A 25,772-nucleotide genomic window follows, 5' to 3' on the forward strand; every position below is an offset into this window, starting at 1 on the left:
CTCTCATACCAAGGACAGGGGATACTCAGTCTGAAAGCTGTAAGGGATAATATTCCAAAAATGCTGCCATTAGGCTTAGTAGGAGAACTAGCACAAAAACACCCAAACAAAATGCTTTACAGTTAGCATCAACACCAAGAAAGAATCCTGCAGAAAGAAACAAGACTGACATTGCATTCACACTGTGAAAACATAGCATTTCTTCGGCGCTGTCATAAAGATGCCCTTCTTAGACTTGCTTATTCTGTAACAACAAACCACCACAGAACTATCCTAGTATATTTATCAAGGACTATTCTATTCATAAGTCCTACACACAATAAGTTACTGTTTAATATGGCCTAACAGGTCTACCAGAATCTGTTTAAAAAATAAAAAAAAAAAAGTTAAAACATTGTTATTGGAGTTGTTACAAAGAACTTATTACAAGGCATGTTTGTTATGCTTGTAGTGTAAATACACTTTCTTCTCCTGTCCCCCCAAATTTCATAACTTTGAATAAGTGCTTGTTCTCAGTTCCTTAGTTACTTAGTTACTGGAGTCATTCATTTATACCCAAAGCTATTCTTGAACAGATATGACAAGTCTTTAGCAGCAGCAACAGATCTCACTCATATTTTTCAGTGACCTAGCCATTTTGTGAGGTGTCTGATGTCAAAGCTAACATACTCGCTACAAGAAGGACATGGAGGTGCTTCAGCGAGTCCAGAAAAGGGCAACGAAGCTGGTGAGGGGTCTGGAGAACAAGTCTTACGAGGAGCGGCTGAGGGAGCTGGGATTGTTCCGCCTGGAGAAGAGGAGGCTCAGGGGCGACCTTATCGCACTCTACAGGTACCTGAAGGGAGGCTGTAGCGAGGTGGGGGTTGGTCTGTTCTCCCACGTGCCTGGTGACAGGACGAGGGAGAATGGACTAAACTTGCACCAGGGGAGGTTTAGGTTGGATATTAGGAAGAACTCTACTGAAAGGGTTGTTAGGCTTTGGAATGGGCTGCCCAGGGAAGTGGTTGAATCATCATCCCTGGAGGTCTTTAAAAGATTTTTAGATGTCAAACTTAGTGATACGGTTTGGTGGAGGACTTGTTAGTGTTAGGTCAGAGGTTGGACTAGATGGTCTTGGAGGTCTCTTCCAACCTAGATGATTCTGTAATTCTGTGTGATATTCTGCATATTGTCTCTCTGGGAAGACCTGTGTTCTATCTTTCACAGTTTAGCCTGCAAATGAGTGTGCTAAGTTCAAAAATTTTTAAACCTCACTACACACCAGCAATGAGCTACAAAACCAGGATACCTACTTGAATTAAGAGCATCCAAGATCTCCGTGCCACATGGGTGCCATTTATCTTGATGCAAATCCCAACCCAGACTCTCTTGGATATTACCGCTGGTTTCAGCAGATGGTTACCCATTCAGAAGAATCAGTCATGGTGTTAACAGAGAAGAAAATAGCACTGAGTTTGCAAAGAACATCTTTATTTCTCTTTTACTACTAGTTTTGCTCATTCTCAGTTGCACTGGATATACTATTCTCATACTATTCTCTTATCACTGATAAAGATTAGCTGTTTTGATGCAGCAGTAGATTTATTTTGCTATAACTGGATTTTATTTGATATTCCATTTTTCAGTTGTTCAAGTACTAGCAATTAGGAAGATAAGGCCTGTCAGGAAAGGACCCACGTTTGCTGAGCACAGGAAGAAAGTTATGCATTAAAAATATACCATTTTTACAGAGGAGGCTGGAAAAAAGCCAAGGTACTGCTGTCTGCATTTCACTAGCAGAAATGACAACTAGATCCAGGGCTTAGGTTGTTATTACCAGAGCAGTAGGTTCAAATAGCTCTTTAATATTTTATTTTGTATGTATAATTTTTAAGCTATCACCCTTTTTGATATTTGCAGATGTAACAGTCATCTATTTGCTTCAATAACACAGCCACAACCATATAACAGAAGATGCAGTGCTTTTCCAGCAAAACTGGACAGGCAGGGGATGTGGTTGGGATTTTTCCTCAGACTGAATTTGTAGCTGTTTATAATTCTCTGTAGTAGTTTGGTTGGTCAGATTTCCCCAACAGCACTATTTTGTGCAATACTCCCCTTCTTTAACCAAAAGTGAGCACTGACATTTTATTTTTTAAACTTGCTATTGTTCTAAAACAAAATCTGTCTCAGAAGAAAGAATTAAAATCTGATTTCCCAGGTCCTGTGGGCTTTATTTCCTTTAATTTAAGGACATTAATTTATTTTCCTTTATTTAAGGACAGTTACACATACCTACCCTGGGTCAAAGAAGAAATTACAAGAATATATAATTTTTGGATGAGAGCAATATAAAACGAGCATATGAGAAAACTGGCTGACAGGTGAGTTGTGAGGTAGGAAAATAAGCAAGCAGATTGTGGCCGTCATTAGTCAATTCAAGTTTTTGTTGACAACTAATGGGAAGAGAGGGAAGGCTCTTCTCTTTCACTCCTTTTCTAAGTTGTTTCCATTGTCGTCAGCAAAAAAGCATGTAATGCCTTAAGTGCAGAATACTAAAATATTAATTCATTTGCCCTAGTTTCATGCTCTATGCACTGCTCTGAAGTGTGATAAGTTACTTATTTTGGTAGCCTGATAAAAAATTGATTGATTCTGATCGGTGCAAACCTCTTAAAAAGCCTATTTTTACTCAAGTATAAACATAAAAGCCAGCATAACAAAGGTGTAAAAATAAATAAATAAATAAATAAATAAATAAAAAGTTTTCATAAGTTATATTGAATGGTAGTGTATGAAAACTACCTCAGAGTATTATGAATACAGCATTCACAAAACTACCTGAAACATGCAACATCTATTTCCTCTTGTGTATTCAGACTTCTGCTTCCTAAAGTTTACCGACTTATCAACCTGAAAAAATAATTAAAAGTTAAGATCAGCACAGTTTTTCAGCACCTTAAATTATTTCCCATTCCTTTTGGGAACGATGACTCAGTTTTCACTTATTTATTCAAAGCTAGACTTTCATTCATAAAGCTGCTTTCACTTCTCTTCTGTTTGTATTTTTGCATCTTTATTATAGGAGTATCTTCAAATTCTCACATTTTCATAATAAAATTAAGCCAAAATGATTTAAAACATTATGATTTATTTATGATTTAGGCATATCATTTAAGGGCAAGTCAGTAACCAAGATAATTTTGTATGTCACACCACGCTGAATAATCAGATTACACAGACTGTAGGAGAACACTAATTATAACTTTTCTGCTGTGCTTTCACATGCAATGTAAAAACTACATTTTCCAGTAAACAGTAAGCAGTGTCTTCCTACTTGTATCTTGTACATTGAGGCATAAGACTACTTCACTTTCTATACTATTTTCAACACTTACATCAGCTGTGTGTTCAGCCCCATGCCCAACGGCCCTCGGTGACAACAGCAGACTGCCATGCATGGTATGTTCTATAGCAGCTCACCGCTAAAGGGGCTTGACCAAGATCACCAAAACATTTCATAAAGGGCACTGAAAAGCTGACAGATGGCAACAGATGGGCCAAATCTGATTTGAAGAGAGACTTTTTAATCAAAAAATTTATACAAAGCTTAGGGGGCTTATTCTTTTTCACCACATATGATTTCTGCCTTTCATGATGCTGCTTCTAGTAAGGAGTTCCCATCACCAGCCAGTTTCCACAGATAAGACCAGCACTGTGCTTGCATAAATGGGCAAACATCCACTGAAGCCAACAGAGCTGTAAAATTTTCCCCTTTGGCCTACATATACTCCACTGAGACACCACAGGAGTGAAGCTTCAGCCTTCCCCCCTGCCCCACTTAGATGCTGATTGGGATGTAGAAGTTTTGCTGTCCTAAATATAGAGTTCATGTCCAAAAGCACCTGGAAGTTGATGTTGATTTACTGTCATCATTTCATCTCTAGCATGCTCACTAATTACAGTGTCGTATTTCATGTAATTTTTGTACACCGGATTCCTCATCAAATACATTAACTGTTCTTGTCTTCATTCATAACTTTTTTCATTAGTGCACCTGGAACATCTCCAAGGCAAGCATCTCAGTAAGGTGCTTAAACCTTGTCAGAAATATCCATTAAATTTGTCAGACGTGCTAACAAATCAATCAGCCAACCAATAAGCCTTTCAAATATTTTATTTTCAGCAGCTGGTTAAAGAGGGATCGACCCTGACTTTATTAAAAAAAAAAAAAAAAAAAAAAACAACAACAACAAAAAACCACCTAAGCCTAAAATATAGTGGTTTTTAGTTGTATCTACTACTTCAGAATAACATGCACTTACATGTCCTTATAAATTTAAATGTCTAAATTACATTTATTTAAATAAATTTAAGGAATTAAAATTTAAAAGAATGAACTAAATTGTAAAAGCAACTCTTACTGAGATGATTTCTATAATATGCTGGTTATTGCTTCCATTCATCTATCCAAAATGTTTCTCCCGTTGTTTTGAAACTTATATAAATAATAAAATTATATATATTAGGATTATTTTAAGTGAGTTAAAAATAAGAAATTGAAAATTCAATTCACCCACATATTCAAAGATAATGTAAAGCTGTTTTGCAGTAGGCATATCACCATGTTAATTTCATGCCAATAAGCTAGAGCTTATTATTATTATTATTATAGAGCTCAATCAAGTAGCTAGAAACTAATTGCTTTACAGAACTATTTATTTTTCCTCTCAATCCTTGTATTATTTTCTAATCTAAACATATAAGATAATGTTAAAAGTGAAGGAACCTAACCTATGATCTGAATTACTATATTACCAAGACAGTGTAATGTGTGTGTGTGTATGTATTCAAAATGTATATGCAGGTTTAATTTTATCCAAAGGAGAAAAAGATAAATTAAAAAAATTATGTGCGTCATAAACGTGTGCAATGTACCTACCTATATTTTATTTATTCATGCTTTCATGGGTTTCCAGTACAAAGAGAATGTCCCCCAAGTTCAGTGTCATGGAAGTGCATAAAAAAGTCAAACCAATTTACAATCCATTAGACTAAAACAAGGAGACATTCAAGAGAGAACCAACTATTCAAAGAAATGGATTAGGGCACCAAGAAGATGACTGAAAGCTGCATAAATAGTAGTGGCTAGCAATTTCACATCATTTCAATACACTAGCATCTCCTCCTAAATTACACTCTACTGAGCCAATTAGCTGGGCAGCTCATGTGTTTGACATCACAGCAGGAGCAGATGGCAATGAGGGCTCTGCAGCACCAGTGATGTGTCTGATTGTAAAAGACTGCAGAAGACAAACACTAATAATATATTCACCAAATTTCTGTTTGACCCTCCCCCTCGTGATGAAGGTGGCAACCAAAAAGATAAGCTAAAACTTCTATAATCAGGAGCAGAATTAGGACAACATAAAGCACTTCACAAAAGACTCCTGGCTAGTACTCCACAGGCATCTTTCCTGTCTGTGATGTGATTGTAAGGTATCATTCCTTATTCCAACCTACTTACTTATTTTACCAGTTTATTATAAATTCTTGTTTAACAGTGCCTACATTATTGCTTTGTATTACATTATTGCTTGTGCAGCAATGCCAAAGAAAAAAGGTATTTCCATTTTGTATGCAGTTAGCCCTTACTCTTTATAGAAAATGACTTTGTAATAAGAAACAAGATGTACAAAAAACTTGCTTGGATATTGCTTTCTAACTTCTATATTATTCACACAAAACACTTCTGTCTCTACTTGTCTTGCATAAGAGTCTTTCAAGTAAATCAACAGAATACGTTCAATATGAATAGCTGCTGACTCCAAGCAGCAAAAACATATTTATGCTAAACATTTGTGTTTATCCCTGCTTAATTACTTCCAAGGTTATTTCTGAAACCCGGTTTGACTCTCATAAATTTTCATCAAGATGTAATTAAGTGTTCCATGCATGTTAACTAGATAAGATACAGAGAGAACTATAAGATAAGAATTTACAAGATAAGAGCTATATATGACCAAGTATTGTAATTCAGAATAATCGCTTCCATTGCCAACAGGCTAGCAGATACAGATCTTCCTGTTGACATAATCAGGCTTGCTGTAATCCTACTGCATTTCATTTATTTCTAATGGCACAGTATTAATGCCATGTTTTACTTGCTCAGAATAGCAACAATGGTACATAATAATCAACCAAGTGACTAACTGGGTAAATATATTCTAGATTTTCTGTCCACTATAGGGTGAATAGGTATATTACACATTGAACCAATTATGGGCACACACACAAAAAAAAAAAAAAACTGTAAAGAAAAATATCCATCTATTTTCCTTGAAGGGTAAACAAGAAGCACATCGAAGAGAGCTGAGGCTTATGTTCAGCAGTGAGCATGCCTTAGAATAGAATAAATACATTCTTTCAAAAAGAATTTAAGAGCTAAAGATTCAAGCAAGGAATGCATCAAGGCTCAGGTACATTTGATGACTTGTCAGTACTGCCATAATTATCAATTACAAGAAAATTGCCACATCCGCATCAATTGTGAATAATGAAAAAAAAATTCTCCCGTACCTTAAAGTATTCTGAAAGCAATTTAATTTTAAGTTGATTATATTTTAATTTTAGAAATAATTCAGATTTCTTTTGATTCCATTCCTCTTACTCCTCCATGTAAATTCTCTTACCACTTTTATGTAGTTAGATAGCAGTTGCTAGTTCATGAGAACATAATCTTCATTCAAATAAATTCCCCAAATTCCCAATACATCCACAACCAAAGGGGATCTTAAATCCAGTCCAGTTTCTTCTGAGAAATGGTGAGTATTTAGGTCATTCAATTTTAGGTATCACATCAGAGAAGCTGTGAGGAGCTCACTTTCCCCACCCAGTGAATGGAGCTCTCTCCAACACCCCACTGCCCAAAAACTGGTTAAGTTCCAGCTCACGAACTGTCCTCCCTACATCACCTTATAGTCTGAGAAACAAGAGTCATGCAGACATCAGAGAACATATTTAAAATGACCTAACAATTTGATCCAGATGTATCCATCGTCATTTATATGGAGAAGTTGATCCCAAATCATAAAGCAAAACTTCCATGCACTAGCCTATTGCCACTGACAAGGAACCCAAGCAGTGAAGACTAAGAGACACTCCAGGTATCTGGGATAAGGTTAGGTATTTCTAATCATGAGGTTCTTTTGGCTTTGAATTGTTTCTTCAATTAAAAATGTCTTAGATTTGGTATTAAATTAATATTGCTAGTCCATGTATAGCTTAATATCTGTTTGGAATTTTGACACAAGGCTAGTCAGAGGCTAGTCTCAGCAAATCTGGAAACCAGCATCTTACAATTCCAGTGAAAATCTTTTTTTTTGTTTTTATCCCCTTCTGCTTTTAATTGCAAAACGTAAAAATCAAAACAGATAAATCATAGTCCCAGCAGCAAGACTGTCAGCGTTGGCTCCTTTGTTGTTGTTTGTTTTTTGGTGGTCTAGTTTGTTGTGTTTTTTAAACTTTTGCTCTTCTGCCACTTCATAATCTATGATTTCTGAAGATCAAAGGATTATGAAAAAGCCAGAAGGGAGAATATGTGCAGTAAAAAGTCCATTATATCTGGTAATAAAATCTTTCTTACCAAAGCTGTTTAAAATTAAAAGTAAATGAGTATATTGCAATTAACCTGAAACAAACACAGATGTCCAACAGCATGACAAGTTTGAATCCCTACCAATCTCTTTCATAACCTCACCTCTAAAAATTTGTTCACAAGAACAATTAACAAGAAAATTAAATCTCACTGAGAATTGAAAGCCCTAAATGAATCAAAGGCAAACAATGCAGCTTCTTCCTAAAGTGGCATTAAACTATTTAAAGACTGTAATTTAAATATTTTAGCAAGTATAACTGTATTATATATGCAGATATCATAAGTTGTCACATTTAAAAATATCAAGAGAGGTCTGATATTAGTGTCTACTTATTTTTGATGTACTAAAAAAAACACACTGAGATAATGACAAAAAAAAGTACTTAGCCGATATTCACTGTCAAGGTTCACAAGGGACATCTGGCCTTTCATGACTATTATGTGATTATAGTCAACACAGAACAAGGTAATGCAATCTGGATATGAACCACTGCCAAGGTGTTCACTCAATACAATCTGGACATTTTGATATAAGAGTGAACTGTAAGCGCCAGTTTACTGTCAACTGTCTTCAATGTACTTTCTTCTGAATTTTATACGAGTCCAAGACACACAAAGGGCATTTATGGCTCAGTCATAAAGAAGTTAAATAATTGTCATTAGGGATTTTTTTTTTTTTACCGTACTTTTTAGGCCTCCGTTTTTGTGTGTATTCAATATAGCCATACTAGTTAAGAGTAAAAAGAACAGTTTACACAGAAAGGTATGGCGCTTTTTTAAAAATATGTTATTTTGAAATAAAATTATAATTTCAAAACAAAGAAAGACTTACACAATATAGTGAAGCTTGTTGCCCTCCTCTATGACTAAGTTAAGAATCAACTATAAGGTAAAGAACATTGCTAGCTGACTTCAGCCAGGTCACTTTTATGCGGATCTTATCATCATAGAACCACAGAATACCCCGAGTTGGAAGGGACCCACTAGGATAATCAACTCCAACTCCTGGCACCACACAGGTCTACCCAAAAGTTTAGGCCATGTGACTAAGTGCACAGTCCAATCTCTTCTTAAATTCAGACAGGCTTGGTGCAGTGACTGCTTCACTGGGGAGCCTGTTCCAGTGCACAACCACCCTCCTGGTGAAGAACCTCTTCCTGATGTCCAGTCTAAACATCCCCTGCCTCAGCTTAACACCGTTCCCACAGTGATTATGGAGAATAGGTCAGCGCCAAATAGGTCAGCGCCTGCCTCTCCACTCCCCCTCACGAGGAAGTTGTAGACCATGATGAGGTCTCCCCTCAGCCTCCTCTTCTCCAGGCTGAATAGGCCCAGTGACCTCAGCCGCTCCTCATACGTCTTCCCCTCCAGGCCCTTCACCATCTTCGTCACTCTCCTCTGGACACTCCAACAGTCACATGTCCTTTGCAGTGCCCAGAACTGTGCACAGTACTCGAGGTGAAGCCGCACCAGCGCAGAGTAGAGCAGGACAATCACTTCCCTTGACCGACTAGCAATGCCATGCTTGATGCATCCCATGCTAAGGCTGGCCCTTCTGGGGGCTCATATTCAACTTGCTGTCAACCACAACCCCCAGATCCCTCTCTGCGGGGCTGCTCTCCAGCATCTCATCGCCCAGTCTGTATGTGTAGCCAGGGCTGCTGCGTCCCAGGTGCAGGACCTGGCACTTACTTTTGTTAAACTTCATGTGGTTGGTGATCGCCCAGCTCTCCAACCTGTCCAGATCTCTCTGCAAGGCCTTTCCATCCTCAGCCAAGTCTACAAATCCTCCAAGTTTGGTGTTGTCGGCAGATTTGCTCAAAACACCTTCTAGTCCTACATCCAAATCGTTTATAAAAACATTGAAGAGAACTGCCCCTAAAATGGAGCCTTGAGGGACCCCACTAGTGACCATCCACCAGCCTGATGTGGCCCTGTTTACCACAACCCTTTGGGTCCTTCCCATCAGCCAATTGCTCACCCATCGGATGATGTTTTTGTTAAGCGGTATGCTGGACATTTTGTCCAGTAGGATCCTATGGGAAACCATGTCAAAAGCCTTGCTGAAGTCCAAAAAGATCACATCAGCTGGTTTCCCGTGGTCGACTACACGGGTGATCTTATCATAAAAGGCAATCAGATTTGTTAGGCAGGACCTACCCCTCGTGAACCCATGTTGGCTGGGACCAATGACTGCATTGTCCCCCAGGTGCGCTTCAAAAACTTCAGGAACATCTTCTCCATAATTTTACCAGGCACTGATGTGAGACTGACAGGCCTGTAGTTGCCAGGGTCTTCTTTCTTGCCCTTCTTGAAAATTGGCACAACATTTGCCAGCTTCCAGTCTACCGGGACCTCTTCAGATTCCCAAGATCATTGAAAAATAATTGAGAGAGGTCCCGCGATGACGTCAGCCAGCTCTTTAAGCACCCTGAGATGAATCCCATCCAGACCCATGGACTTGTATGGATCCAGGTGGAGCAGCAAATCCTGCACACATTCAGCATCAGTTGGAAGATTATTATTCGCACCATGGTCCTCCAGCTCAGGGCACTCTGGGTCCCAAAGCCCATCATCAGCATTGAAGACAGAGGTGAAGAAGGCATTAAATGTCTCTGCTTTGCCTGTGTCTTTGTCTGTGAGGAGACCTTCCCCATCAAGTAGCAGACCTATGTTTTCTTTGGATCTGCTTTTCCTGTTCACATAATTAAAAAAAAAAAAAACACAACTTTTTTATTGTCTCCCACAGACACGACCAGCTTCAACTCTAGTTGGGCTTTGGCCACAGGATTTTTCTCCCTACAAACACAAACAGCATCACTGTATTCCTTCCATGTCACCTGACCCTCCTTCCAGTAGCTGTACACTTTATTTTTTCGCCTAAGCTCCAGTAGAAGATCCCTGGTCAGCCAGGCCGGCCTTCTGCCCCGCCTTCTCGATTTCCAGTTCTTTGGAATTGCCTGATCCTGTGCTTTTAGGAGGCAGTGCTTAAAGACTGACCAGCACTGATGGACACCAGTGCCTTCAAGAGCAGTTTCCCAGAGGACCTTGCTGACTAGTTCGCTGAGCACCCTGAAGTCTGCTTTCCCCACATCCAGGGCTGACAATTTGGTGGCAGTTTTCCTCCTGTCACCAAAAATTTTAAACTCAACCATTTCACGGTCACTATGACCGAGATGGCCACCAATTGTCACATCCCCCACAAGACCCTCTCTGTTCCCAGCAACAGATCTAGGAGGGCACCTTTCCTAGTTGGCTCCCTTAGCACCTGCACCAAGAAGTTATCATCTAGGTGCTTTAGGAACCTCCTGGACTTGCTCATGCCGGCCGTGTGGTAATCTCTGTTGCCATCTGGTAAATTGAAGTCCCCCATAAGGACATGGGAAGTTGATCTCAAGGCATCTCTTAGTTCTGCAAATAATTCATTGGCGTTGTCGTCCTGGCAGGGCGGTCTGTAATAGACTCCCACAATGACATCCCCTTTATTTGTTCGGCCCTTAATCCTTACCCAGAGGCTCTCAACTTTGCCACTGCCAACTTGAAGTTCCACACAGTCCAGCTCATGCTTCACATACATCGCCACCCCGCCACCTCACCTACCCTGCCTGTTCCTCCTGAAGAGCCTGTAACCATCTATTGCCACACACAAGCCACAGGACTCATCCCACCAGGTTTCACTTATGCCGATGATGTCGTAGCTGTGGGACTGGGCCAAGACTTCTAGCTCATTCCTCATACAGCATGCGTTTGTGTAGAAGCACTTCAAATGCGCCTCCCTACACACAGCACCTTGTGGAGCTGAGCGAAGGACCTCACTAGCACACGGTCCCTCTGATTCTAGCGCACCATCCCTTAGCTCATCACCGGTGTGCCTGGTTTTATCCCTTTCCCCCTTTGACTCTAGTTTAAAGCCCTGTCTATCAGCCCTGCCAACTCTTGAGCAAAAATCCTTATCCCTCTCTGAGAGAGGCACATCCCATCTGGTGCCAGCAGGCCCGGTGTCGTGTAGACCTTCCCATGATGGAAAAACTCAAAGTTCTGCCGGTTGCACCAGTCCCAAAGCCACGTATTAATATGACAAGTCTGCTTGTCAACATCAATCACCTCTAATGGAAGGACAGAGGCAAACACAACCTGTGCCCCTGAACCTTTAACCAGTTGCCCTAAAGCCTTAAAGTCCCTTTTGATCGCTCTCGGACTTCTCCTCGCTACCTCTTCATTACCAGGCTGAAATACCAGTAGCAGGTAGTAGTGAGTGGGCTGTACCAGGCGCATGACTTTCTTAGCAAAGTCTCTCACCCAAGCCCCAAGGAGGCAACAGACTTCTCTGTGGGTTGGGTGCAGTCAACATACTGGGACATATTCCTTTCAGGGACATCTTCTGTTTCCTTTCCCTTACCAAGTGGCCTTGTCATTGCCAACACAGACATCCTCTCCAAATCCAGAGAAAGTGAGCACCCTGTGTTTTCAATAAGATACTACCACAAGCTTAAGTGTCCTCCCAAAGCCTGTCTAGCAATTTCATTTCTGAAAAAAATAAAGTAAATTAAAGTAAAAAACATCCAACATCATAGAATCACAGGACAGTTCAGGCAGGAGGGTACTCAGACGTCTCCAGGCCAATATCCTGCTCAAACAGAAGCAGCTAGGAGGTCAGGTCAGACCAGGTCACTTAAGGTTCTAGGGAGCCTTGAATGTCTATCAAGATGGAGGTGCTCCAATGCCTGACTGTCCTCCTGGTGAAAAAGTTCTGCCTCATGTCCATTACAAACCTTTCTAGCTTCAATTTGTTGTATTTCTTTCTCCCACCATAAAGAGCCCAGCTCCATCTTCTCAGTCCCATCCTAAAATGGTGCTGGGGGGCTACTGCTACCTCCCCACAAAGCTATTCTGGAGGCTGAACAAACTCCATTCCCTCAGTTTCTGCTCATTGGCAAGTACTCCAGCCTCCTGACCAGCATCATTATGATGACTTCCATATAAAAGCAGGCCCAATTGCCTCTGTACATTTATATTTAACTTCTCTTTTCCAAATTAGGATGAAATTTTTGGTTATGATGGCCATGATTCAACTTTCATTTTGCCTCTGTTCCTTTAAATTCATGTTTGTTATTTTTTTACTAAGCTTGCATAGTGCAGTTACACAGTTGCCTTGATCCAGGAAAAGTGGAATAAACAGAATAGTCTACAAGGAAAAAGGCTCAAAGTACAAAAGCAGAAAAAGAGAAAAGCAAACCTCACCTCAAGACTCCAGTTATCTACTACATTTTGCTTGCAAACTACCTGCATTAAATGTGTATCTATTTTGTATACCATAACACCTAATGAGACAAGATTTAATTTAAAAAAAAAAAAAAAAAATTTGAACAGTCTTTTATGTGGATAGTAAATTCAAGATATACCACAAAAAAATAATAGGAGCTAACCATTTAAGAGAAAAAGGCGGCTTACACATCCTTTCTGCCAAGGTCCTTCTCATACCCAGCACAAGAAACATAAAGGTGACTGCAACAGCTGAAATAAGGATGCCAACAAGTGAGCAGATCAGTTGTGTTTTATCATTCTTAGAATTTCCACATGCTGTGGCTACATTAGGGCCATCCACCCTCTCTGAATTAGCATGTATCTGCTAATATAAGCAATTTATTTTTTTTGAAGTCTCTTGAGCCCCCCTATAACAAAATTCCAGAAGCATGAAAAACTAGGTTTTATAGTAGTAGCCCTGTTGTTCTTAATATGTGTTCTTAAAAAGAACAGCAAGTTCTTGCAATATTGCTGTCAGCTTCTTGCTGTCTCCCTGTATCTCAGTGGGATCAGTACCCTTCACGACATCCCAGTGACACTTCCCTATTCATTTAACATGAGAAGAAAAAATCTTGAAGACACTTTTTTTGTTTCTTTCAACCATGAGCTGTGTTTTGATTGTAAATAAGTCTGTTCTACCTCTTTATATTAAATCTATAACAGCCAAGAGTAGATAGAAAACTACTCAATGAGCTTATCTAATTTACTGCATGTTTTCAGAAAAAAACAAGTGAACAATACAGACAAACACACACATAGAGGAAGCTTATTTTCTTCTAAACATAACAGAACCCCAAGACTAAGCACTCAAGTAGTGAATTTTCTTGGTAATTTGCCTACCTCACTGCCAGGGAGCTGCTGGTGCCCATGACAGCCGTACAGACGGAGCTGTGCAGCTATGATGATATACATCTCTAACAGGATTGTTAGCTCAGGTTCAGCATCCACGCTAATCCAATTGCATGGGCTGCATCTACTCCAAACCTGGTACATACATATCATAAAAGATTATGGGAGGAAAAAAGAGTGACATCTGAGGAGAGTAAATCCTTCTTGTGCTGGGTGTTGCAAGACTGTTCAGCGAGTGCTGCATGGTTTTGAGACACAAGCATTTATAACTTTTTTTATAGTCTAAACACACAGTGGAAAGGACAGTGGTGGAAGTCCTAGGTCAAGAGTACAAATTGGTTTGATCCATTTCACACAGCCAGAAGCAGGAGATTTGAGTAGAAAATCAGTGCCCTAAACTACCTGCCCTGAGCTGAATTCTTTGTAATCTCCTTCCCCCTCTTGCCTCATAGAAGTAGCATCACATGCATTTTTTAGGCTGCCCTAGCAAGGATGGGAAGCAGCTGCACTTACAGACTATTGTGAAAACTTATTCCAGCCTAGTAAAACAACACTGATGGAGCTGTGATTGAAAAATGTCTGGGTTAAAGGAAAGATGATGAGAACATCTGAGAAGCCCCAAAGACAATTGCTGACCAATAAGCAAAATGAACTCCAAAGATTAAATAATGACCTACTTTTTCTGGTTTACTTTTAATATTTAGAAACCACTTTGGACAAACTGTATGTTCCTCTTCTGCACTGCATTAACTCCAGTAGTTCCACTCTGGGGAATACATTTTAACATGTCATTTTTCCAACTAATTTAGCCTATTGATTTTATTTTTAAAGCAAACTGGAATCCTGTAGTGCCAGTTTTGTTGTGGTAAAATTCTAAGTGGTGAAAATTCCAAATCCACTTTGTTATGTTACTGAAACCTCACTGTATTATAAAGATTATTCCAAGCCTGCATACCTAATACTTCATGCCTTTATAAATAATTTATTTTTTAATTCATAATTCTTCATTTTCTGCATCTTTTCTCTTTTTTTTTAAGGCATAGTTCACTGAAATAACTTCATCTGCAAATTCAGATATATTGTTTTAACATACATAAATATAAGCAGATAATTGGATTGGTTACAGACGTTGTATGTTCCTGTGTCCTTACAGATGGACACTGTCAGCACAGAGGCCAAATTGCTACGGTACCACTGAGTTTAGATCTACTGATTCAAGATTTAACATCTCTTAGAAATGTCTCCAAAAAAAGGTGTTTTAGTGGTATTTTATATACCCTGTATTATCTTCACCAGTTTGTTGAGATATAGCACATATTTTTATCAATTCAGAATAGTTGACAGTTTAAAAATTTCTTGATGTTTCCATTTAACTTTCTAATAGTCACATGAACACCTTTATAAATAGGCAAGTAAAATTTAAACAAACTTTGAAATTCCTGAAATTCCATAACTGAAGCATTGGCCAAAACATTTAGTAATAAATGTGAATGTTCCTGGATGGATACCTAGATTTGCAATTCAAAGTCAAATGCAATGGTCACCAAAGAAAAAGAAAGTGCATTAAAATTCGTGACCCATTTCTAGAAAACATAAAATACTGTAATGTCAAAAAGGTAAGTATACTCTGATTAACAGTAGAATTCCATAGAAATAATGGGTCATTGTGAATGTGGTTTTCTGGAATTTTCTATAAAATCTGTCTGATACATTTAGATCTGATTAGGAAAGTTTATGATTCCTACATTACTGTGTTTTTTTTGTTTGTTTGTTTGTTTTTTAGGATTTAGGAACTTGCAAGGTGTTAGGAACAGAAAAAAGAAAACTGCATCTCTCAGTATCCTGTTATGGACAGGGCTGCAGGAAACAGTAATTCCCACAATATAATTCATTTGAATTTGACAGAGAACTTTGCTACTTTGAATAGAATTGTTTGGCTTTTTCTTTAAGGAAGTTTTTTGTTTGTTTGTTTGTTTGTTTTTTAATACTGGGTTATCTTGTAATCACTAGCCATAGTTCTGATAGTGACATTAACAAGCTGTTAAAATTTTGATTTTTTGATTAAACCTAAAGGTATTCATACAACAAGGCCTCATTAGTTTCAAATAAGGTGTGTGATACAATCGATATCCATAGTTAGAGCCTAACTATACCTACCGATTTTGGGACCTACAGGTCTATTGGTTCTAGCCCAGAAGTTTAATGACAGATGCTATTTTCCTGGCAACTTCATTAATAACCTGTTTTAATTAAATAGTTGATTAATTAGTTAGCATGACACTACAGCACCAAAAAATGAAAAATTCTGTCCCTGTCTTCACGTGCACGTTTGCACATCCACTATAATATTCTACCCAAATTTTACAAAGATCACGTTTTATTTATTTTTATTTAAATATATAGATATATATTCAAAACAGTTCCAATTTACTTCAAAGAAATAAGCATAAAAATTATATTACTATCCATAATCCTAAAAGCCCAAGTGAATATGATCAAACCATAATTACTTGGTTACCTTACTTGCTTCTTTCTGGCTTCACATAATTTATCATATTTAGGTATAGTAAATAAAGTCTATTTCCACCATTCTCATTCATTACTGTTTTTGTCTGCCAGAAGCATCTTTCCTCACTGTCCATGCATTAAAGACTGAATTTCTTCCTAGCCACATACTCGTACAATGACAGACCACTCAGCAGCTACTTAGAGCTTTATCAGAACAGTCTGAGTTCTTGAACCTTTAGTCTTCATTTGAAACATGAATGTGACCTACTTTTTTCAGTACTGTCAAAATGAATGTGAAAGGCTATCAAGCCTAATTGGCAAAAACTTCAAGAGGAAAAAACAAAACTTTCACCTCTGAATTTCAGGGACTAACCAACAGAGGTCACTGTCAGAGTGATATTTTTTGGTGTGTTCTTAATCAGAGGTCTGAGCATCTATCACCCTAACTTTACTGGATGGCAAACAGCACCCTCAATTCAAAGCTGAGCTGACTGTGATGCTGCCAATCTTTTATTCTACTTTAGGTCATGATCACAATGATGAGATTCTATTTTTGCCTTTAAAGGCTACAGTCTTAGCTAATTAAACTGCATTAATAAATCACCTGCTGAATTTTTAAACTTCTGCTTTTGAATTTTACATTCATTACAAATGACAGCAATACTCCATGGGTTAACTTACAGTTCAGATTTTTTGATCATGCGTCATCTTCACAGTGAAATATTTAATACCAACAAATTCTGGGCATTATAAAACTGACAGCATGCTTTATATCTTGCCAATAGTGAGAGCGAAAAAAAGACAGTATTCCAAGACACAATTTGAAGAATGATTTCCCTATTTGTAATGTTGTACCAAAAAGACTGTTTCTGTTACTAGTGCCACTGCTTATCAATAAAAACAAATCAGCAAACAAGAAGAATGGATGCTTCACATTTTCAAGCAGAGAAATAGGATTTTGTGTTCGTGCCTCTGGGTGTAAGCAGACTGATAACTACTGGATTTTGCTGTGGTGCTGTTCAGAATACAGACTCCCATGAGCTGCTAAAATAAGAAAGATGATTTGGGAGAGTTTGTGGATGTAGTCTGTAACTTAATGAATATTCAGACATCCTTCCTTGGTGGCTTTATTGTCTACTCATCCTTTACAGTGATTTTAGCAAAGCCAAAATGGTTGTCAGACACTGGGACTCTGCAAAGGAAGTCTGATTTGCAATTGTTTCTGAGATAGAGTACCTGTGTTGGCAGAGCCAGTAAGACACATACTTGACCTTTTTTAAAAAGGCTATCTGTAAATCTATCTAGAATGTAAGAGCAGCTTCAGATTGAATGGGTCCAACTTGCGGCGATAAAATTACCCAGTTTGTACTTGGTGCAACACACTTCACTCATGCAATTGTATCAGCCTAATAATGGTGATACAGTGAAGAGTTAGGCTGTTCACTTGCAAGGTGAAAAGGGCATTCATCATCTCATTGCTCTCAAAGTCACCTCCTATTTCTCTGCTTCTCTTCTCTATCAGTAACACAATGGACAGTTGAAGCTCCTGTGCTGTTTAAGATGCTCACAGTGCTTTTAGGGAGTGACATAAAAGGTTGGTGCTGCACAAAAGAATGGCAATAATCTCCTCTGCCTATCCATGGTGGATAGGACAAAAACTAATGGGCTAAAATTGCAGCACAGAAAGTTCAGGTTAGGCATCACGAAAAACTGTGTGCAGGGTAAAGCGTGGAAGAGACTGCCCAGGAAATCTGTTGCATTTCTGTCACTATAGATTTTTATGGTTAGGACAGAAAACTATCAGGAGTGACACCGATGTAATAGGTCCTGCCTTGAGTAGGAGGATGGACTGAAGACATCCTGAGGTTCCTTTCAGCTCCATTTTTGCACAGTACTAATGAAACAGTGTTGCTGTAATTAAAATATAGACAGATGTCCTTTCCAAATAGCCTTCCAAAATCCTCCAGCATTTTGTGAGGTTTTCTTACCACCACAGAAATGGATCACTGTCAAATCAGATCAGCAGATCTCACCTTGTTTCTAGCTAAACCACTCCTAAGCCTGAAAGTCAAATCCTAGAAGTGATTTCCAGCTGAACCTGCAGGTTGGTGCAAGTCTAATTAAATTTATGTTCCTTCTTTTTAAGAGTTTGTTGTTGTTGTTTGTTTTGTTTTACTTATGATTCTTCCAATGGATTTTGCTAGAGAGTAAGCAAGTTCATTCGACAGGTAACGCTATGCTGTTTAAGAAGACAGAGTAGGCCTAACCTGTATCTACAGGACTTGTAGTTTCTTTGCGGTTATTTTGTGATACCCTGCATAAGGCTGCATCCTGGGTGTTAATGGCATTTCACCATTCACAACAGTATTTTCAAATATTTAATAATAATAATAAAAATAAAAATTGAACATACTAATTCTATGTAAATTCTAAGAACTATAGTTCTAAATATACACTGATTATTGCGTAATTCACAATAAATTCTTAAGACCAAAAACAGTTCATTGCAATATTGTGAAATTCTTCATGCTCCAGTCATGAAAGAGGCTGATTGCATCAGGCAGCGAGCATTTTCACAGGCCAGCTTAGAAGTTTTCTGTATCTCCTGTTAGTACTCCCTGGAAACACAGACCTGCTGAGGTGGCACCTACACAGATTTCTTTCTCCTGTCATCACTCTTGATTTCAAAAATATGACAAAGGAGAAAAAAAAAAAACTGTGCTGACTGAAGGCATTTTCTCTTGTGACCACTCCATGAACAGGGACTTGACACGCATGATAACATGTGTATTACCAGAATGGATTGAAGAGACAGATAATAAAAGACTTACCTCAGTAGCCATGGGGAAAAAAAAAAAAAATGTTAAAATGTGTTCATAACTAAGTTAAAGTTTCAAAAAGAGAAAACAGAAAAGGTAAGACCAGATCTATGCCACAACTAACATTTTAACTAAAAACTGAGAAGATAAGAACAGGTATAGAAAACAAATAGAAGCACTGAGGGGCAGATAAGAATCACAGATGAATATCAAATGTGCCTTAATAAATTAGTTCTGCTTTTTTTCCTAGTAACAAAGCAGCTCTTTCACCTGATGGTGAAAGATACTTTGCTTAGATGCAACATATGAAGTGCGTAAGCCACCTGTGCACCTGGGCAATGGACAGGACCAATTCAATCTGTACTTTGCTCAAAGGATCCTTGATAAAAAACAGCTCAGAGCTGGAAAACCTGCACTATTTCCAGGCTCCTCTTGCTGAACTAAGAGACACTGGGTGGTACAAACAGCCCTTCCTGGTTCCTTTAAGCCAGGGCCGTACAGTGGACCTGTGCTTTCTTGTGCAGAAAAAAGCATAATCTCATTCTCCACTGGCACTTGTCATTGGTAGCACAAATCTTGTCACCTTTATAATCTTAGACCACTGTGTTGGCATATCCACAGATATCCCATATAACTTTGTTTTATAAAGCAGAATGCAGATTTAATTTGGAGACACAACTCAGTGAGGTTTATATTCTCTGACATGTGACTCCAGTGCACTCATTTTGATGCAACACTTTCTGCCTCAACACTTGTGCACCTCTTTTCTGAAGCTGTCCTTACTTTGGCCATAAATGCAAGGACTTCCATACTTCCTTACTTCCACAAGTTTGGCATGGTTTGCAAAGGACTATGCCCTCACTAATATATATATATATATATATGTGGAATACATCATAGAATCATATGTATAAATTAAATAAATGTATAGAATAACTGCATTTTACCTACTCTGACCTGTCACCCTGTAATGATAAACTCTGAAATTTTCCTTTGCCTGTCATTTATGAAAGATGAGCACTTAAAAGAGAAAGCATGAAGAAAAGAAGAAAGATTACACTGTCCACATAAGATCTGGCTATGCAGCTACAGAGGTGTTCCCTAGTAATAACTTCACGGCTAACACAGCTTTTCTTGTCATTAGTTGAATTTTATGTTTCTATGGAACTTATACCCGGATGAAATCTGAAAGGATATATAGCAGTTTGGTAGGCAGTTTGTTTCTTTACATACATACTGGTATTACTGAACACAAATGCCTACTTATATAAGCCAACACAAGTACTGATGAACAGCCAACAACCTGCAAGTAAACTATTGCAGCAGGTCTAGCTCTAGAGGAAGAAGATGTACATTTAGGCTTAACATAGTTTATCCAAGGAAATCTGAGTAGATATCCAAGCACAGGTCAGGAACTCTGCCCTGATACATTCTTGAATCTGAGACCATTTTTAAAAAACAATTCATGGAAAAGTCTTTTGAAAGGTTAAGAATTTAAAAACTTTGCTAAAATAGGTGGATAAAATTCAAAAAATATATATTAGTAGGGCAATGGGAAAGGAACAGTTGGAGCTCTGATTCTCTTGTACCATTGAAGACCAATATATTACATTGTAGAAGTTTCCCACACCTGAACAAAATATGGCCATAGAAGGAATTCCACATTAAAATACAATTAACTGTAGAGCTAGTGAATACTGTTAATGTGTACAGCTGTGCGTATTTCCAGTTTGCTCCTACTAAACACATTACACAAATTGAATTTTACTTAAAGACATATAATAATGTTACAGATGTTATGAAGCCAAATAAAATTACATGATATTAAATAGTAATTTTAAAACATAAAAAGAAGAAATGTTACTCCAACAATTAAAAAGGCAAGAACCTTTAAAACAAAAGCACACAAAGGTATTTCAAAACAGATGGGGAATCCAGGCCCTTTGAGGAAATTAAGGGTTCAATAATCATTATAATGTTATATCTGGATTGCAGATCATGAGGTCAAAAGCACATTACTACCTGGAAATAAGCTGAAATACTAATGTCAGAGATACACACCAAGTATTTTCCATCTCAGACCCCATAGTGCTTCTTAAAATATGAATAAAATTAATAAATGAAGAAGTTAAATTTAAAAAAAAAAAGTCAGCAAATAGTTTGAAGAAGTATCAGTGGAAACAGCACATGATTAACATCTCTGTAAGGTTCCCAAGGGAATGCAAGTGAAAGAAGCAAATGGGATGGACCACACACACATGAAAAGGATATCTTTTCATTATGAATTGATCTTTATTCCTAAATAACTGTAGCTGAAGATTTCACAGAGAGATGAAATCCCTGCTGAAATAAACTTAAGTTTACTGCTGTTTTACACATTTGGAATAATGAATTGCGTATAGATGTGAAAGTTAGCATTAAGGGAAAAAAAAATTGCTCAAATACATTATAGAGCAATAGAATCATGTAGGTGGGAAGAGACCATCACAGAATGTTAGGGATTGGAAGGGACCGTGACAGATCATCTAGTCCAATCCCCCTGCCGGAGCAGGAACACCCAGACCAGGTCACAGGGGAACGCGTGGTACCCTATCATTGGATGTCACCAATAAGAGCCTTGCTCCATCCTCCTGACACTCACCCTTTACATATTTATAAGCATTAATAAGACCACTCTGTCTTCTCCAAGCTAAAGAGACCCAACCCCTTCAGCCTTTCTTCATAAGAGAGGTGCTCCACTTTCTTAATCGTCCTTGTGGCTCTGCACTGGACTCTCTCAAGCAGGTCCCTGCCCTTCTTCAACTGAGTGGCCCAGAACTGGACGCAATAGTCCAGACCATGGAAAACAGCTTATCATTTAAGTCTCATTCCACAGTTTTTGTTTTAAAATACAGTACCTTCTTGATAAATGCATTAAAAATATTTTGGAAAATATATCTGTATTTTTTCCTTTGCTTAAAATAGTAGTTACTGAATTAAGAATCAAGATACCTTATCCTGAGCATCTTTCTTTGAAATATGAAATAATTAGTATGTCCCAGATAGGGGCCTGTCTACTTATCTCTGAATGCACATTGATTATGCCTCCATTAGCATGTAACTCGGTGCCATAGAAACTGTTATGCGGACAACAGTCTTTGGTGCTCAGGTTGTTGTGTCCATGCATATATGCTACCTGAGGCTTTCACCTCTGACTGAATTTATCTGAGTCCTCTCCACTGAATATCCCCCCTGCACATATGTTTGAGGAAAAAAGTTCTGCAAAACCAAGAACCAGGGGGGCACCCATGAGTCACAAGCCAATCTTGATATTAAGATTATGTTCAGTATGTAAAAGCATTTGTGAATCCCTGTCTTGAATGGAATGACTTTATGCCAGTATATGCTTTTGGGGAAAATAGATATTAACAATTCTGAGATGCTGCTGTAAAATGCTTTTTTGGACCAAGTACTGTGACTTACTGCTTACTGATTATAACTGTATTCCACAAGAGCATTCTAAGGATATTCATCTTCCTCAGTTCCTTTCCTTATACAATATGAACATTCTTAAACTATATATATATATATATATATTTAAAAGCATCATTTTAGGATCTCAGTACAGCTGTCAAGCATTAACATTTTCTCATCTCCTTAAAACAAATATGCTTAATGAAACAGGGAATTTAAGAGAAAATTTGTTTGATGTGCAAAAGTACTCTTTGCTGCTTAAGTATATAGTATGACAGAATAAGTATCAGGAAAATAGGCTTAATAAACGTAAAACGTCTGTAAGACAGTAATATTCATAAAAATTCTCAAAATCTCCATTAAATTTTCTGCCCAAGTCTTGACAGTTATAAAGTACTAATGCAGTTAACATAAGACTTCAGCACCTTTAAATACTTGTCACATAATTTGCCTATAGCCAGGTTTAAGTCCTGGACTGGAACAGGAAGAGAAGAACAAATGTTGTTATTTCTAAACAGAATTAACTACATATTATTACTTTAGGCAATTGTAATGATTAGTTTCTCTAAAAGTGAATTCAAATTTAATTATATGAATCCGGTGTTTTCATTAAAAAACATTGATAGTGCAAGCCTGCTGTTTTACACTGTTTATAATCACTTCTGCTTCACAACAAATGAGCAGACATGTTCATTGTAAAAGACATCTCATTGCAGGGTCTATGGTCAAGTCCTGAGTACTCAAATACAGCCTCTAAACACATCCTTCAGGTTACATTCTTCCTGCACCACAGATTAATTCCTTAATGCTAATAACTTTATAATGCAGTCCATAAGCTTAAATGCTACTGCTAATGCATATTCCTACCTGCAAAGGGAACAGGTGCATCTTTATCCAAAGCAACAAGAGGAGGATCCAAAATTACAGTGTCATTATTTTCGGTTATGATTCCATGGTATGATGTCTCAATCCAGGGTTTATGTTTGTTCGCTAGAGAAGAAAAAAAAAAAGTATGCCTAATTAATTTGATTAATGGTTCCATACAATTATTTTATTATTATTTTTAAAGAGAAAACATTTAATATATATCCAATATTATTCTAAATCTGCTTACTAGATCCCAAGATTTTTTAAATGTTCAAATATGAAAAAAAATTACTTGTATACTGTACCACAATCAAGTGACAAGAAAACAACACTTACAGACATCCCTCCAATTAAGACACCAAAAATAAAAAGGCAATTTTCAAAATATTTTGAATGTGTTCCCAAGTGTCAGACATAATTAAGGTCAGATACTTTTGACGGAATTTTCATCTGCAAAACTGATGCAAGAGAAAGGACGTCCAAAGAAACACAACTTTGTCAAGATTCAGATGTAAGCAGAAGGGAGGTGAGAATATTGGACTCCCAGTCAACTTTTCATTTAATGTTTGTGGAAAAATATCTAAAATGACCTGCACCTTGTAGACAAAAAATAAAATTATTAATTTTAATCACTGATCAGAGTAACCACCTCTTTTCCCTTCAACCAGCTCTAGTGATACTTAAATGGGATCTGAATTTTTACTGAAAAACTTGTCCCTCAAACATGGCTGTTGAATGTTAGGATATCTAGTACATAATAGGATCACACAAAAAACACCTTTCAAGAAGGGGATACACCATGCATCATCAGATTGTCTTATTCCTGAACCCTTTCATCATGCCTCCCTCTCACCAACCATCTACTACTTATTGTATAGTAAAAATATGATAATGTGATTTGCTTTTCCTTTTTATTTTCTATCAGGCATAGCTTCACCATGCTTATAAATAGCATTTTGTTCCCACAGCCATAATCCGAATTCTATGTTTTTGGACCTCCTACAGAAGTAATACAATGGCGCTCACCTAATCAAATTGCAATTTAAACAAAGTTCTACAGCAGACATCAGGGAACACTGCACTGCCAAACACATTTCCACCGAGTCCGGTTGCAAGATATTTTTTGTACGTATTTTTTAAGCGCGTGTAACAGAAGCTGATGAAAATATCTGGTGAAGTAACAGAAATCACCTCAACAGAAGATGGAGGGCTGACACTTAAAATCAAATAGTGGAATAGTGGGATCATTTACAATGATGCCATAAAAAAAAAAAAAAAAAAAAAAAAAAAAAAAAAACCTCCACACACACACACAACCCCCACCATAAACTCTATTGCTTTGTCTTCTGCTGAAACCCTCAGACAAGAATGAGCTTGATGTGTGTCCCACAGACCTTCTTCAAAGTACAAGAAAATAGCTGTAGACTCCAAAGACAACAGAGGGGGCTCTGGCCACAGGTGAAGAACTGGACAAGTACAACAACAACAACAACAAACTATATTTATGGCAAACTGAATGCAATTCTTTTTCTTTCTTGTTCTTTTGCTTTAATCATTAGGAAACTGTGGGATTGGAGAGAATTATTTGAGTTCTTTTTAAAGATGAATTATTCTATATGACAACAACTAAAATGAGAACTTTCAGTTAATTTATATGTTGGAGTATATATTGTTTCAGAGAAAGGTATACTCATCTTCTCAGTGTTTCTGCCCATTTTTGCAGTAACTAAGCAATGGGAAGATTAAACTGGGGATGTGTCACTGAAAGGTGAAATGGAAAACAGGGAACTCAAATCTCTTCATTTTTGTAATGACTATACAGCCAGAAGAGAGATTGGCAAGCTTATGTAATGGGATGAAGGTCAAAAGTCTTGCTGTTGAAATATGAGAAGTGATGGACGCAATTTAAAAGCTTGGTATAGGATGTGGGATTCCAGTTTGCAGGGCAGTTGAAGTATTCTGTATCTGTTACAGGTGAATTTCTTAACAGAAACATTCATACGCAAACATGCTCCACTTGTATTCTGATATGACTGAGTTTGATTGATATATGCAGTACAAAATAACAGTCCATCTCTTGACTGAACACAGATACAATTTAACAATAATGAGTAAATAGGAGTTTACATGAAAAGCGAAGTCCTTAAGCAACTAAAAGAACCAAATCCAGATTTTCTTTCCTGATGGTTGTTAATTGCCTGAGATCTTACAAAACAACAAAAAACTCTTTGCTCCTACAATGTATTCTGCAGCATAATTTCGATGACACTTTTGCTTAAGGAAGAGTCAGTATTCAGTGACTGCAATTCTGCAAGTCTTTTTTCCACTAGTATCCC

At 37.8% G+C, this 25,772-nt stretch overlaps 1 protein-coding gene across 1 annotated transcript in view; it reads right to left on the minus strand.

Moving 5' to 3' along the window:
* CLSTN2 (calsyntenin 2) overlaps positions 1-25,772 on the minus strand; it is a 339,879-nt gene that overhangs the window by 171,370 nt on the left and 142,737 nt on the right. The window contains exon 3 of the mRNA XM_035335162.1: positions 23,437-23,559. Within this exon, the coding sequence (XP_035191053.1) occupies positions 23,437-23,559 (123 nt within the window). The remainder of the gene's footprint in view (positions 1-23,436; positions 23,560-25,772) is intronic.

The sequence above is a fragment of the Oxyura jamaicensis genome, chromosome 9 (assembly GCF_011077185.1).
Source record: "Oxyura jamaicensis isolate SHBP4307 breed ruddy duck chromosome 9, BPBGC_Ojam_1.0, whole genome shotgun sequence".
NCBI classification, from domain to species: Eukaryota; Metazoa; Chordata; class Aves; order Anseriformes; family Anatidae; genus Oxyura; species Oxyura jamaicensis.